General features: G+C 40.0%; 1 protein-coding gene across 1 annotated transcript; it reads left to right on the top strand.

Annotated features, from left to right (window-relative positions):
• Nucleotides 1-2,965: 2,965 nt before the first annotated feature.
• On the top strand, nt 2,966-11,143 carry LOC103368783 (meiotic recombination protein SPO11-like). The gene is made up of 13 exons (XM_008297264.1): nt 2,966-3,078; nt 4,394-4,507; nt 5,298-5,386; nt 5,794-5,860; nt 5,983-6,091; nt 6,431-6,517; nt 7,704-7,740; nt 7,872-7,981; nt 8,102-8,201; nt 8,616-8,653; nt 9,019-9,095; nt 9,491-9,602; nt 11,024-11,143. The coding sequence occupies exons 1-13, from the start codon at nt 2,966-2,968 to the stop codon at nt 11,141-11,143; spliced, it is 1,173 nt and encodes a 390-aa protein (XP_008295486.1).
• The last annotated feature ends 1,567 nt before the right edge of the window (nt 11,144-12,710 follow it).

Below are 12,710 nucleotides of genomic sequence, written 5' to 3'. Positions count from 1 at the left end.
TAAAATATTCATTAAGACTTTTATTAGACTTGAGCAACAACAAATATGCTATCAAAGAAAGAAAAAGCAAATAGGAACTGGCAATGGCAACCAAACCCTAATGCCATTCTTTATAGGAAAGTAAAAACGCCACATTTTCTGCTAAGAAATACAAGATTTTCCTATTTGAAATGCTGCACCTTGCAGGTCTCTTTGCTATCACTCACTACCTACTTTGGTCTGTATTTGGTATGTCCTGTCACCCCCATGTTTGTCTGCAACTGGATACGGCACTTGGGAACACCAGAGTAGCTCGGAATTGATTTATGGTTCACAGCAGTCCAGCCAGACCCATCAGTTATACTTGGTGTCACTGACAGTCAGAGATACCGTTTTAGTTAAGCTTTCCATAATGCCCAGCTTAGTAGCGCTTATCCATTGCAGGATGTTATCACTCAGGCACTCTGTCACTTGTGTCATCAGCGCCAAGACCGTTGCTTGACGCTGAGCCGGTCTCCTCGCACGGTCGCATGCTTATCGGCATCCATTACGGAGGTGTGTGGGCCTGATAAAGGTCTACCTAGTTTCATGCAACTCCAGGCAGAGGTCCCATTAAGATTCCTGTCTGTGCAGTTAGAGGCCTTGGCCCTTTGACTCTTGCTCTCATCACTCTGCGAGGCTATGCTGGTCTGTCAATCAGACGGGGACCCTGGGTGATCAGTCAGGTCCTCTTTAGGAGATGCTGGTCTGAGGAGCCATTAGAGAGTAGGCGGCATAGCCAGACTGGCCACGGCCAAAAGCTGATGAGAAACAGAGGAGCAAGGAGGGCCTGAGGTAGAAAGTGGGGGCGGGGGGCAGAGGAGCAGGAGGTGGATGTGCTGAACTATGTGGATTGTGAAGGGAGGGCAGCTCTGTTTTCTATTTGTGAGGATTAGGTTGACAGATCTGTATTTAGTTTCTTTGGGCCTCGAGCTGCAGCTAATCCCCCTCACCTGCAGCGGGTGCCCCCCTCTCCTTTCTTTCTTTCCTCTGACCCTGCAGCCCCCGACTTCCCCTATGTTCCCCCCTCCTGCCCAGCACAAACACTCATCCCGAGACAAGCACATGACTCGTTGCACTCTGTCTCCTCAGGTTAGGGCCTCACACTCGACACAAATCTCTCTTGGGCCAGAGGAACAGCGGGGGTCTCAGGCTTTCTGGAACAGAAGAAAAAGGACCCCGACAGCCTGTGGTCTTCCACATATTAGGATTTTTTCAGCTTGGGTGAGGGGTTGTTCCTCATCACTAAGAGATAGCAATTACTCAGAAATTAAGAGCCATTACTACGGAAGCAGCTTGTCAAAGCCACTCAGGGGAAAGGGGGACCTTTGGTAAAGCTACACATTAGGAAATATTCAGGGTCAGGTCAGGGGCACAGACCTCTTCTCTTTAGATCCTGGCTCCCACACACTCTGACCAGGCCTTCACACTGTGAAAGAAAGACCACAGTGCCTCTGCAAACACACACAGCATGCCTGCCAGCAATTCAAAAAGGTGGGGACTCTGGATGACCTAATAGTTACAGAATCTAAGCACATTTCTCTGTTTTAACAATATAGCAACAACATGACGCAACAAAGAGACAGAAACAGGCTTTGAAAGGTTGGTGAACAAGCACTGTGTGCAAGTTCCTCACAGTGTCATACTTATTTAATCTCATTGTAATGTTTGGAGCTTAAAACTGCTGCAATTAGTCAATTACTGTCTGATACACTAAACTGAACTGCTCACAAAAGAATGAGCAACATTTAAAGCAACTCACAAAGCCCTAAAACACATGTTGGCCAGCATGGCCACAACCATCATCAAATTTATTTTTAAAAATCACTTCCACATGGCGAACAGAAACAATATATATTTGCTTTCTCGCTGACTCTAACCACAGCTAATTAAACCCCCACCCACTCTACAGAAACCACACACACACACATGCAGAAACACACACATACAGTAGACACACCTTTGGACAAGTAGCAGCAAGCTCAGATCGAGGGTCTCATTACTGAGCCCCGCTAAGAGAGCTAATGGGGATTTTTTTCTAAACACTACCAGCAATGGCCTCCTAACTCACACCAATGAGGTGCTAACTGGCCCACACGCATTCCTGGATCTTATTAATGGACGTGGCTTGCAAATGTGCCCTGACCTTTGGCTTGAAGAATAAGACTGGCAGCTTCTTGCAGTCACTTTCAGGCTGATGTATGTCAATTATAGAGTAAATAATCAAAAAGGTATTTTATATGATGTAAACATCTGTGCAATATATTATATACTTCTTTGTGTTCCATCACAGTGCATCACAGTTTAGATGGTTACTGACTAGATATCATCATCCGTGGTCTATACATAGTGGGGCTAACAAGTATAAATAAAATTGAATTGAAAATTAATGGAAATATTAACAAAATTTGTTCAATAAAGACCTCAGCAAAAATTCTATCAACATTTTTGCCTTTTTTTGGACGTAAAACAACAATTTTCCCACTAAAACTGTGACTCATATCACAATCTTAATATCTGTCAAAATAATTGCAGTATCCCTTTTTTTTGTGCCTATCATTCAGAAGGGCTCAGACCACTCCTACACAATAGCAGTCATTAAAAAAAAATGTAGAAAAGCACAATTAAAAAGTTGAAATGTGTGTGCAGCCATCTGTAATGCAAGAACTCTGCAGTAACTAAAGTGTATTTTGCTATGAAATACTCATAGCGAAGTAGAATTAACAGAAAAGAAGTAACAGGAAATATAAATACTGAAAGAAAAGTGCAATACAAGTAAATGTAATTTACTACTGGGATTAGTAAAGACTGTCATGCTCATTTTTTTTCCCAAACCCACATTGCAACGTCAAGTCCAATCTCGCAAAAACACGCGAGATTTCCACTCGATTCTTACGCGGGAACATCAATAAATACACTAATAGATGATTAAAAATAGATTTACCTGATGGGATCCCTAACAGCACAACTGCTTTGCGAAGTTGACAAACTCCGTACTGAGTTGTTGAACAATGTCGAAGTCATGACGGACTGTCAGCGCGCCGAAGATGAAATTAGTCAGTAAGTTCACAGTCACCTGCCAACGTCATGCTATGCTAGGTTAGCTCGTCGCCATTCCTCTACTCGGCCCAGTGTAACGGCTTTAACTGCGGTCCCGCATCTGTCTAGCAGCAAAAGCTTTATTCATTTAACTTGTCCGGTTGTAATGAGTAACTCCACACAGAGGAGTTTAGCTAGACTTTACTCTTAATCGTGGTTTCCAGTTCGCTAGTCGATAGAGATAATGCAAGAAAGCAGCACTGCTTTCTTGCATTATTTCTATCAACTAGCTAGCTAGCAGTGTGAGCTAGGTGTGTTAGCTAACTGGCAAAGCTACCTTGTTGTATTTGGCCTCCCAATGCAGTCAATTAACGCTAGTGACCGCTGTCTACATGTGTAGAGGTGGTTGTTCTTGGAACAATACATTACATTCATAAAGAAATTCATTTGTGTGCATTTTTTTTTTATTTGAAACCAGCTAACCTTATTGACAAAACTTGTTTTTACATAAATGATCAGCAATGATAGTTTGACTTTTAGCATGTACATTTTAATTATTAATCATAAATATAAATACATAAATACCTATATTTTATACTTTATATATATTTATCTTTCCTTTCATGGTTTTTTTTTTTTTAACTTGTGTATTGCTGCCACAGAGGATGCTATAACAATATTTTGCTGCTGTAACACTGTCTTTTTAACATTGCTTCCACAGTGACAATAAAGGACTATTCTAATTGTTCTATTCTATAAACGTTTGTCAAATTAACAAATATGTTGACGAGGTAATGATAAAGAGAGACAGAATTCATGTTATATTCAGTGAATCCAGAGTACTCCACAGCTGTTTTTCTACAAGCAAGACCAAAATAATATGCCACTCTTGAGACAGCGCTAGTTGCCAAAGACTTCACAAACAGAACACCACAATATATACAATACGTTGTTTTGGAATAGCTTTCCATTTCAAATTTGTGGATGCACTTGACCTTTGGAGGCTGTTATGGAAACAAATAAACAGCACTCCTTTCTTGCAGTTGCAATATTAGTATTTTTGGATAAATGTAATTTAGCACCTTCATTTTGAAGGTATTAGTCAGAAACAAACATTCTTGTTTGGTTGCTACGTCCATAAATAGTTTCTGTAATTTTCCAGAAATTGAACCAATTTATGTCTAACTGAATGGAAAAGGAGTCTCTGTCCTGGGTTTTTGCCAGCCCGCTTTTAAAAGTATAATTGATAGTGACAACAAAAATAATTGTCTGTTGTTTTATGGTAATTTTTGCTGTCTTTGATCCACTGTCGTTATGAATGTGTCTTTACTTTCAGCAGGGAGATTTTGACCCGCATTGAAAGCGTTATTGTAGGAATAGTGACCAGTCTGTCCAGAGATGAAGCCCCTGTCCTGGCACTGCCCAAGAGATTCAGCTGGGCCAACGTCAGGTAAGTTGACTTAAACAAGCCGTAACGTGAAAAGTTTTCCTCTTCACCCTGAACACTGCAGTCATTTTACACACACTGTGTGGGATCCATGTAAGCCTCTTGACCTTTCAAAGGTAAACACAAGCAGTCATGTTGTGTAAAGAAATAAACATTTATCTACACCGTTTTTTGTGGGCGGTCAGGCCACACAAGATGATTAGATTGCTGTTTAATTTCCTTAAGGAGGAAATACACACTTCAGCTCTGTCTGAATTCATGCAAGACACATTTTATGCAGGCTGCAAGAGCAACCAGGCGGCAGGAAAAAAATCTAAACGTTTAACTTTGGTTCAGAGAGACTGAAGCTGAAATAACTTCCTGCTGCTTAAAAGATGAAAGAGTGATAAGGAATTGTAAAGCGCTGTGCCTACATACACAAACACAAATTTGTTAAGGGCTTTAATGTGACTAGGATGTGGAGGCCTTATGCTCAGAGCTAAAAGGACTGCCTGGTCTTGTTTTTATCAAACCTTGCAACACCTTTTAAGCACAGCATGATTTGGCTCAGCCCTTTCAAATGCGAGAATCAAATAGATTGAGCGCCAAAGATGAATCAGGAAGGTGATGTATGGAGGAGCCTTCTCACAGGCAGCCCTCAGGGTCTGGGGAATTTGAGATAACTCGCAGATGGGAGCTGATTTTCAAAGGTTTAAAAGTAAATGTGGAACACAGACAATTTGTAGATTTATTTAGTTGCCTCTTTTTTTTGCATTGTTTTCCACATATGTTTTTTCGTTTCTTCCCACTTAAGCTTTGACAGTGCCATTGGGCTTCAAATGAGCTCAGGATGCTCTGTCACCACCATTAGGAGCGACTGCCCTTCATCTGCCACTAGATTTGGTGAGAAGTTACACATATCTCTGTTTTTATATTTTCTCATCTGGCCCCATTTGCGACTTGTCTGTCCTTGACACGTGACGTTCTTTTTAGTTAAACAAAAACTCCACAGTTGTTTGGCACTTCATGTGGCTTTCATTTCTATTTATCAAGAACATATGCATAAACTGCACATTGACAATGAAAGTTGGATTTAGTTTTAGGTGACAAATTTGCAGTGACAGAACATGTTGAAACAGGGTGTAAAGGGTTTGTTTACTACATGTTTACAGAATATTTTATATTTTCCTCCTCCAGTTTAAAAAAAAAAAAAGAGAGAGAGAGAGCGATATAGCACTCGTGTCAGTGAGTATAGTGTTTGATATTTATTAATAATAAATATATTTTTGTCTTTGTTTCTCTGTTTAAAGCACAAATTCTTAAGATTCTCTCAGTCATCTACAGACTTGTGCAGAGCAACTCATTTGCTACCAAAAGGTTATTTGTCAATAATGCGCATTTCACTATAGCAAAGTCAAATTCACCTTCTTTACATACCAATTCATTTCAGTAACACAACTTGATGTCGCTCAGATGTTGCTGAATTTCTATTTCCACAGAGACATCTATTACAACAACACACAGCTGTTTGGTTCGCAGAAAACTGTTGACACTATAGTAGATGACATCTCCTGCATGCTGAAAGTTCCTCGTAGATCTCTGCATGTGGTAAGTGTGCACGTCTCTTTTAATGTGAGAGAGTGTTTGCATGGTTATGTGATTTGTATTGCAGAAAACAAAAACCTCACATACTTATAGGCTGTAGCAAAATACAGTTCTTTTGGAGTAGTTTAGTTCTGACAGATGAAATCTGTCAGTTTAGTCTGGTATTAAATTTGTGCTCTGCTTCATATCTCAGGAAACACCTGTAGGGGAAAAATATGGTTCTTCTGATCAAACAGAAGTAGAATTACAGTTGAATTCAAAGAGCCAGTCTTGGAAATATGTGTGAATACGTGTGTGTGTGTTAATATAAATTGTGTGGGTGTGCCATTTTTGTGTCACTAGTTGGCTACATCCAAGGGATTAATCTCAGGCGATCTGTGTTACATGGAGGAGGACGGCACAAGGATCGACTGCCACTCCAGCTCTGCTGTAAGCCCCACCAACAACCTAACCCAACTACCCTATCTACTGAAGAAGTGTTCACGTCACTACACTGAGACACATTACATCATGTATAGCTGGATTTATGATGTTTAAGTTAAATGGTTACAGCTCTCAAAAAATGATTCAAAAACTATAAGTCTTATTAACGGCAGACAGTTGAATCCTTTTTATTTCTAGTCAAATGTCAGAGTTGATGTATTGCACCAGTGGGCTGTATAATATATATGGAATGTGACATCGTCTGCCAGTCCACCCTTAATAATGATGAGAAAATTATCCATAAAAGTTGTACAGCCATGGTGTCCCTCTTCCTGGATGGACAGACTTGAAATAGATGTCATTTGCACAGAATTTACAGTTGTGGAGATGTGAAGGAGATGTGGTCAGCATGCTTTGTCCTGCTGTACGAGTTTCCATTGCCTGTGGAAAACAACAGATTGAAAACAACATGAAGCAGGTGGAAGAAAAGCTCAGCAAACTGCTGCTTTTCATTAACGTACGTTTAGCAAAGCCAGTTCCGCTTCAAACCTTCTGTTCACCAGGATCAGGCTTTCTATCACAGTGAACAAAAGAATGTAAACAAGGGCATTGCATGGAATAATCCTATTCAGTAATTATACAAGGTGGACCTTCCCGTTGTTTCTTTTTATCACAAAGTGAAAGTAGATGCAGCTATTGTGGGGACAATACAATCCTGTGCTAATAATGGGTGAAATCTGACACTGAATTCCAAATCACAACCGTAACTGCTCGTATCACCCTCTTATTAAATCCAGTTCTTGATCTAATGGTATCGTGAGGAGTCGCCATTGTAAACTGCATAACTATAACAACAAAGAGCTTGGATAGCTCTGCTTTTTCTAAAGCCTTTTTTTATTTTTTATTTTTTTGTATAAAGCAATTCTGTAGCTGCAAGCCTTTTTTTTTATACTTCATTGCCACCTTTAACAGTAAATTACTGGCACCCACTTACTAGTTTGTGTTCTGCAGTTGACAGAAATGTGTGACACATAACTAGTGTGTACTTGAACATGTGATGCAGACATTGCTGTATAGCGCTGCATGACGTGTCAAACACTCCACAGGGAACCTTACTGTCAACCACACCAACTGAAGTATGAGTACGCTACCACTTGCTCATCAAATTCTTATAACCTTGTTTTGTTTTCAGGCTGTTTCAGTTTCATCAAATATCGTTGGAATTAGAAGTATCCTTTGTAATGTGTTTGCAAATTCCCACATGCTTTTCCTTTTTGCCCCCGTTTGGGTCCATCAGTATTGTGCACTGCATATGCTGTATGTCATTCTGTGTGCACCTGTTTTCGTTGACCGTGTTCAGATATCGCATCATCTGCAAAATTTATCCTGATAGTTGAGAAGGATGCAACATTCCAGAGACTGCTGGATGACGACTTCTGCACAAAGCTCTCTCCTTGCATCATAATCACAGTGAGTTCCTTTGTATTCCACTACTTGTAAATGCGTCTCGAATCGTCATTGTCTGACTGTCGTCTCCTCCCAGAAAGAGCAGTATTCTGTTTACTTAGGAGGTGTGTTTGTGTGAATCAGGGCAAAGGTGTGCCAGATGTGAACAGCAGGTTAATGGTGAGAAAACTTTGGGACGTGCTGCACATCCCCATCTTCGCCCTCGTGGATGCTGACCCTCATGGTACGACAAGTCATCTCTCAGAGTGCAAACCAGTTTAGTTCTCACACATAGTTTGCATATTTCAACGCATTTAACAACACTTGACTCTCTTTTCATCTCCACACACACACACACACACACACACACACACACACACAGCTGCGTTGCATGCCCCACTAAGCCAGAAAACATTAGCACCTGTCCAGTACGTCATGGTGCCTAGTCTGGCTATTATTCCCATTGGCGTGATCTTGTCCAGGCGGGATGGCTCTGTTTCCGTCAGTCTCCATACCTCTAACCATTTTCCCATCGCATGGCGAGACACATATGTAATGCTTTACTTTGTTCTAAGCTCCGTTACACATCTCAGAGGATAATTGCTCTGGTATGCCGGTGATTGCAGCGCTTCTCTGTCTCTCCCTCTGATTTTCCTAGGCATTGAGATCATGTGCATCTACAAGTACGGATCAGTGGTGAGTCCTGCCATGCCAGTTATTCCTGTACGCTACATTATCCAATGTGGCCTGTTTAGTGTCTCTCTGTTAGCAATATGTAATTATGCCCCTCTTTGAGGAAAAAAAAAAATGGACCAATCACACATCTCAGCATATTTAAACTGACATGTATGGGGTGAAAATGTTGAGTGATCATGTGGCAACATGTCTCTTGATTTCTGCGGTGTTTGTTTAATCATCCTCATGTTCATTGTGAACATGTGTTGGGCATAACCACATTGTGAAGGTACAGTGCTGATTGTGTGTTTGTTTGAGACTCTGTGTATAAGCATGTTGTGTGTCAGTGGGACTGGGCGTGTGTGTGTGTGTGGGTTTTTCCACAGGCAATGTCGTTTGAGGCCCACAGTCTGACCGTCCCCAGCGTTATGTGGCTAGGCCTCCTCCCCTCTGACCTCCAGAGGTTTGGACTCCGCATTCGCTACTTCCTACTTCCTCCTCCTGCCTCTAATTGGGATTATATTCTGGGGACATTTAGATTGTTTGTTTTGGTTTCTGTTGCTGTTGCCTTCAGTTTTTTTTTCCTTTCAGAAACTGCATCTGAGAACATATTGAGTTTTAAGTATACATCCCCTTAAACAAATTTAGGCCATAAGGGATTTTTTTTTTTTTTACATACATTTAATTGTAGTCTATAAAGTTTTTTCTTTATGTTAACCCCTAAACATACACATAATTCCTTAGTGTGTCTGTTAAAAAATGGGAGGAAGTCTTGTGCAGGGACGACATCCATCAACAGGCGTGTCTGAAGAAATTCATGTGGTCATACTTAGTAATATCAGAATTGTATTTTTTAAGGTTACGAGTTCCTGAGGAGGCCTTGATCCCGCTCTCCAAGAGAGACGAAAGCAAACTCAACAGCCTCCTCAAAAGGCCGTACTTAACCAGCCAACCAGACTGGCAGAAAGAGGTGAGAGTAAGCAAAGAGGGAGGTAAAAACAAGAAAGATTAGAGAGGAGGATGGAAGTGGCACCGGAATTTGTCAGTTTGGGCAAATGTGATGAAGGAAAGCATCTAAAACATATGATTTCAAGTCTTGGACTGTTCCAGGAATTAAAAGTTTTAATTTGACCAAATTCTGTCCTGTGAGATCCAATATTTAAATTTTTTCTTCTTCTCTCTTTTAGCTGTTTGGTATTCTTTTTGCAAAGCTGCCAGTCAGTACCTAACATTTTAAGTACGCCAACCGTATAAAACTTCCCAAAAAATAACCGCAAAACTAAAACAATAATGGCAGTTAAATAATACCAGCACCAAGTCTAAACCTCCACTGCTCACTCCCCGCGAATGAAGCAGTCAGGAGAATGAGGAATCCGTTGTGTAAGAGAAGCAAGTTGAAGGAGTCCAACACACTCAGTTAAACCACCAGCTCAGTGCAGTTATTTCAACAGAAAATGACCGCAACTCAGACCATCCAACAAAATGAGACGGAACAAAACAAAACACAACCAAGCATCTGTTTTTGTGCTGCAGTGACACATAGGGTGAATTTATAAATATTGACAAGCAAAGCAATCCTCAGTGAGCTGATCAGTTGGTTTATAACTCACTGTGACAGGGCTCAGCTGATTTCAAGTTGCAAAAGGAGAGAGAGGATGGTGGAGGAGTAATCTGGCTCTGGACAAACACAACGCCTCCACTTTGACCTCAACTAGCTTCTCAGCAGCTCTACACACAACCATTTATTTAGTAACACAATTATTGAGATAACAAAAGCCTCATTACTCTGCCTTTTTCAGACTGTCTGCCTCGACACACTTGTGTATCCCCGTGATGTAAACTATTTGAGAGGCTGGGTTCACATAGTGCAGGGACTGGACTGGCTTGAAATTAACATGTGGTTTGTAGAATATGGATGAACTTTTCGATTGGTTTGGCAAAGTACCTTAAAATGAAGTGGGTGATTTTCATAGTATGAATTCGTTCCACTAAACTACTAAAAACGCTTGTGATTTTGAAAGTAGTTTCAATTATGGTGAATATAATGTATCAATTAAAAGAAAACACAGTGAACTTTGTCACCTTCACACCCCCAGCCTGCCACACTGAGCTCCTATGAGCCTACTTAGGAAAATATTGGCCTGCGGAACCCCATTAATGTTTCAAAGAGAAAAGAAAAAGGTGTTCTTCCTCAGAGGTTTACAGTTATAACATTTTGCTCATGTGACACATGGTAGAGGAATGTGTATGAGAGGACTCCAAGCTCACTGGTACTGAGGATACAGAGAGCCATTCTGTTGCAGAGTGGCTGTTAAAACACCTAATGATTTATGCTTGTTTGCACGGCTTCCTCTTGCATACTCATCAAAATTGTGTTTGCTCTCGTTGTAGATGGAACTGATGCAGCAGAGTAAGGTCAAGGCTGAAATACAGTCGCTGGCAGCCATAGCTCCAGACTTCCTCACCAGCATCTACCTGCCCAACAAGCTGCGCTATGGAGGCTGGGTGTGAGCACGATGCTGCCACTTAGTGGAGTCACATGTGAACTTCTGAAGTTAGTTTCAAAACGAAAGAAAGGTCTAAGGTGCAGCTGGTACACCTGACTTTATTAGACTGAAATATGAATTTGAGTTTGTATGGTTTGTAATGTTTTCATATTTATTTATTAATATTATTTATTTACAATTGTGTGCAATCGTTTTGTAACTGTTTCAGGAATATATTAAAACCCTGTGATCCCACTAACAAGTCAGAGCATGTGTTTCGTCTCATACCCTTCTTGGCAGTGCTGGTGTTCTCAAGATGTTTGGCTCTGTGGTATGTCAGTTACTTCAATTTCATTGTTCTACAATTTTTACAATTGTGCCATGCAGACTTTACAGCTGCTTACATTTATGCTTTCTGATGCAAAAATCACAGGTGTGCTCATGACAATTGACTAGTTTGGAATTGTAGTATCTGTAAAGGAGTTTTTTTCGTGAATGCACAGCAAATTAGGGGTCAAGCTGCTGGTTCTTAGTATAATGGGTTCACCAGCAGCTGCAGAAAATGTGCATTACATTGGAAAATGGGTACTGTTGTGTGCTACAACGGGGAGGAAAAGTTTTAGCTATTTCCATCAATGATCATCACTCACTACAGACACACTTAGGAAAAACACTGCATAGAAAAATACTTTGTGGATTATTTATTTTATCCATAATGTGTGTTTTTCAGGAATCGTGTTGTTGTGAAGCAAGATGCCTCAATGCTTAATTTTAATTCATGTGTGTTCTTTATGTATTATTTGAATTTATTTGTTTATTTGCAGAGTTATATGCCCTCCCTTAATCAAAATGTACATACATAGTTTTGTCAAAAAACAGTTTGAATTGTTTACAATATTTTGCATATAAATTAAATATATATATTTTAGTACATCTAAGAAACTTTTTGTGACTATACATTGTGTTGAGTCGATAAAGGGGAACATTGAGCATCGAGAACCCCCACAAAGTAAATGTATTAATTTAAAAAATGTGAAAAATATTTAATCACTAAATCAATAAATATCCTTAATTAAAAATTTTACTAAAGGTAAAGATGACTAAATATATCAAAAGTAAAAGCAACTTATCCATACGTTATGGTTGTTGTTAGTGATGTTTTATGATATATACCATTACTATTGATATGTTTTAAACACTGCTATGATGTTGTGGTTTATCAAGGCAGTTTCAACAGCTTTGTGTTTTAATAAGTAGTCCATAGAAATGTGTCATATTTGTACAAACTGATAATAGCTTGTGCTTTGGTGTTAAATGACAGCAGTGGCACAAAAAAGGTATATTTAATCCTGAACTCTCGTTGGACGGTTGTAGAAAAGAACAGGAAGTGGAAATACTCAACCTAAGTAAATTTGTAGCCGACCCACACAGGCCAATATTTTAGAAAATGTTTTTTGTTACTTTCTCAGGGAATTTTCAAGGCTTAATACCTCTGGAGTTTCTTCTGGTAATTTAATCAGAGCAGCTGGACTTGTTTGAGTTTCACCTCTCATCCAAGAGGCTTCATCAGGTCTGACTGACTAGTTGGGCGT

This window comes from Stegastes partitus, unplaced genomic scaffold, assembly GCF_000690725.1.
Source record: "Stegastes partitus isolate 25-593 unplaced genomic scaffold, Stegastes_partitus-1.0.2 Scaffold1203, whole genome shotgun sequence".
NCBI lineage: Eukaryota > Metazoa > Chordata > Actinopteri > Pomacentridae > Stegastes > Stegastes partitus.
Note: the sequence above shows the minus strand (reverse complement) of the source record. Positions and strands in the feature narration are given on the sequence as shown.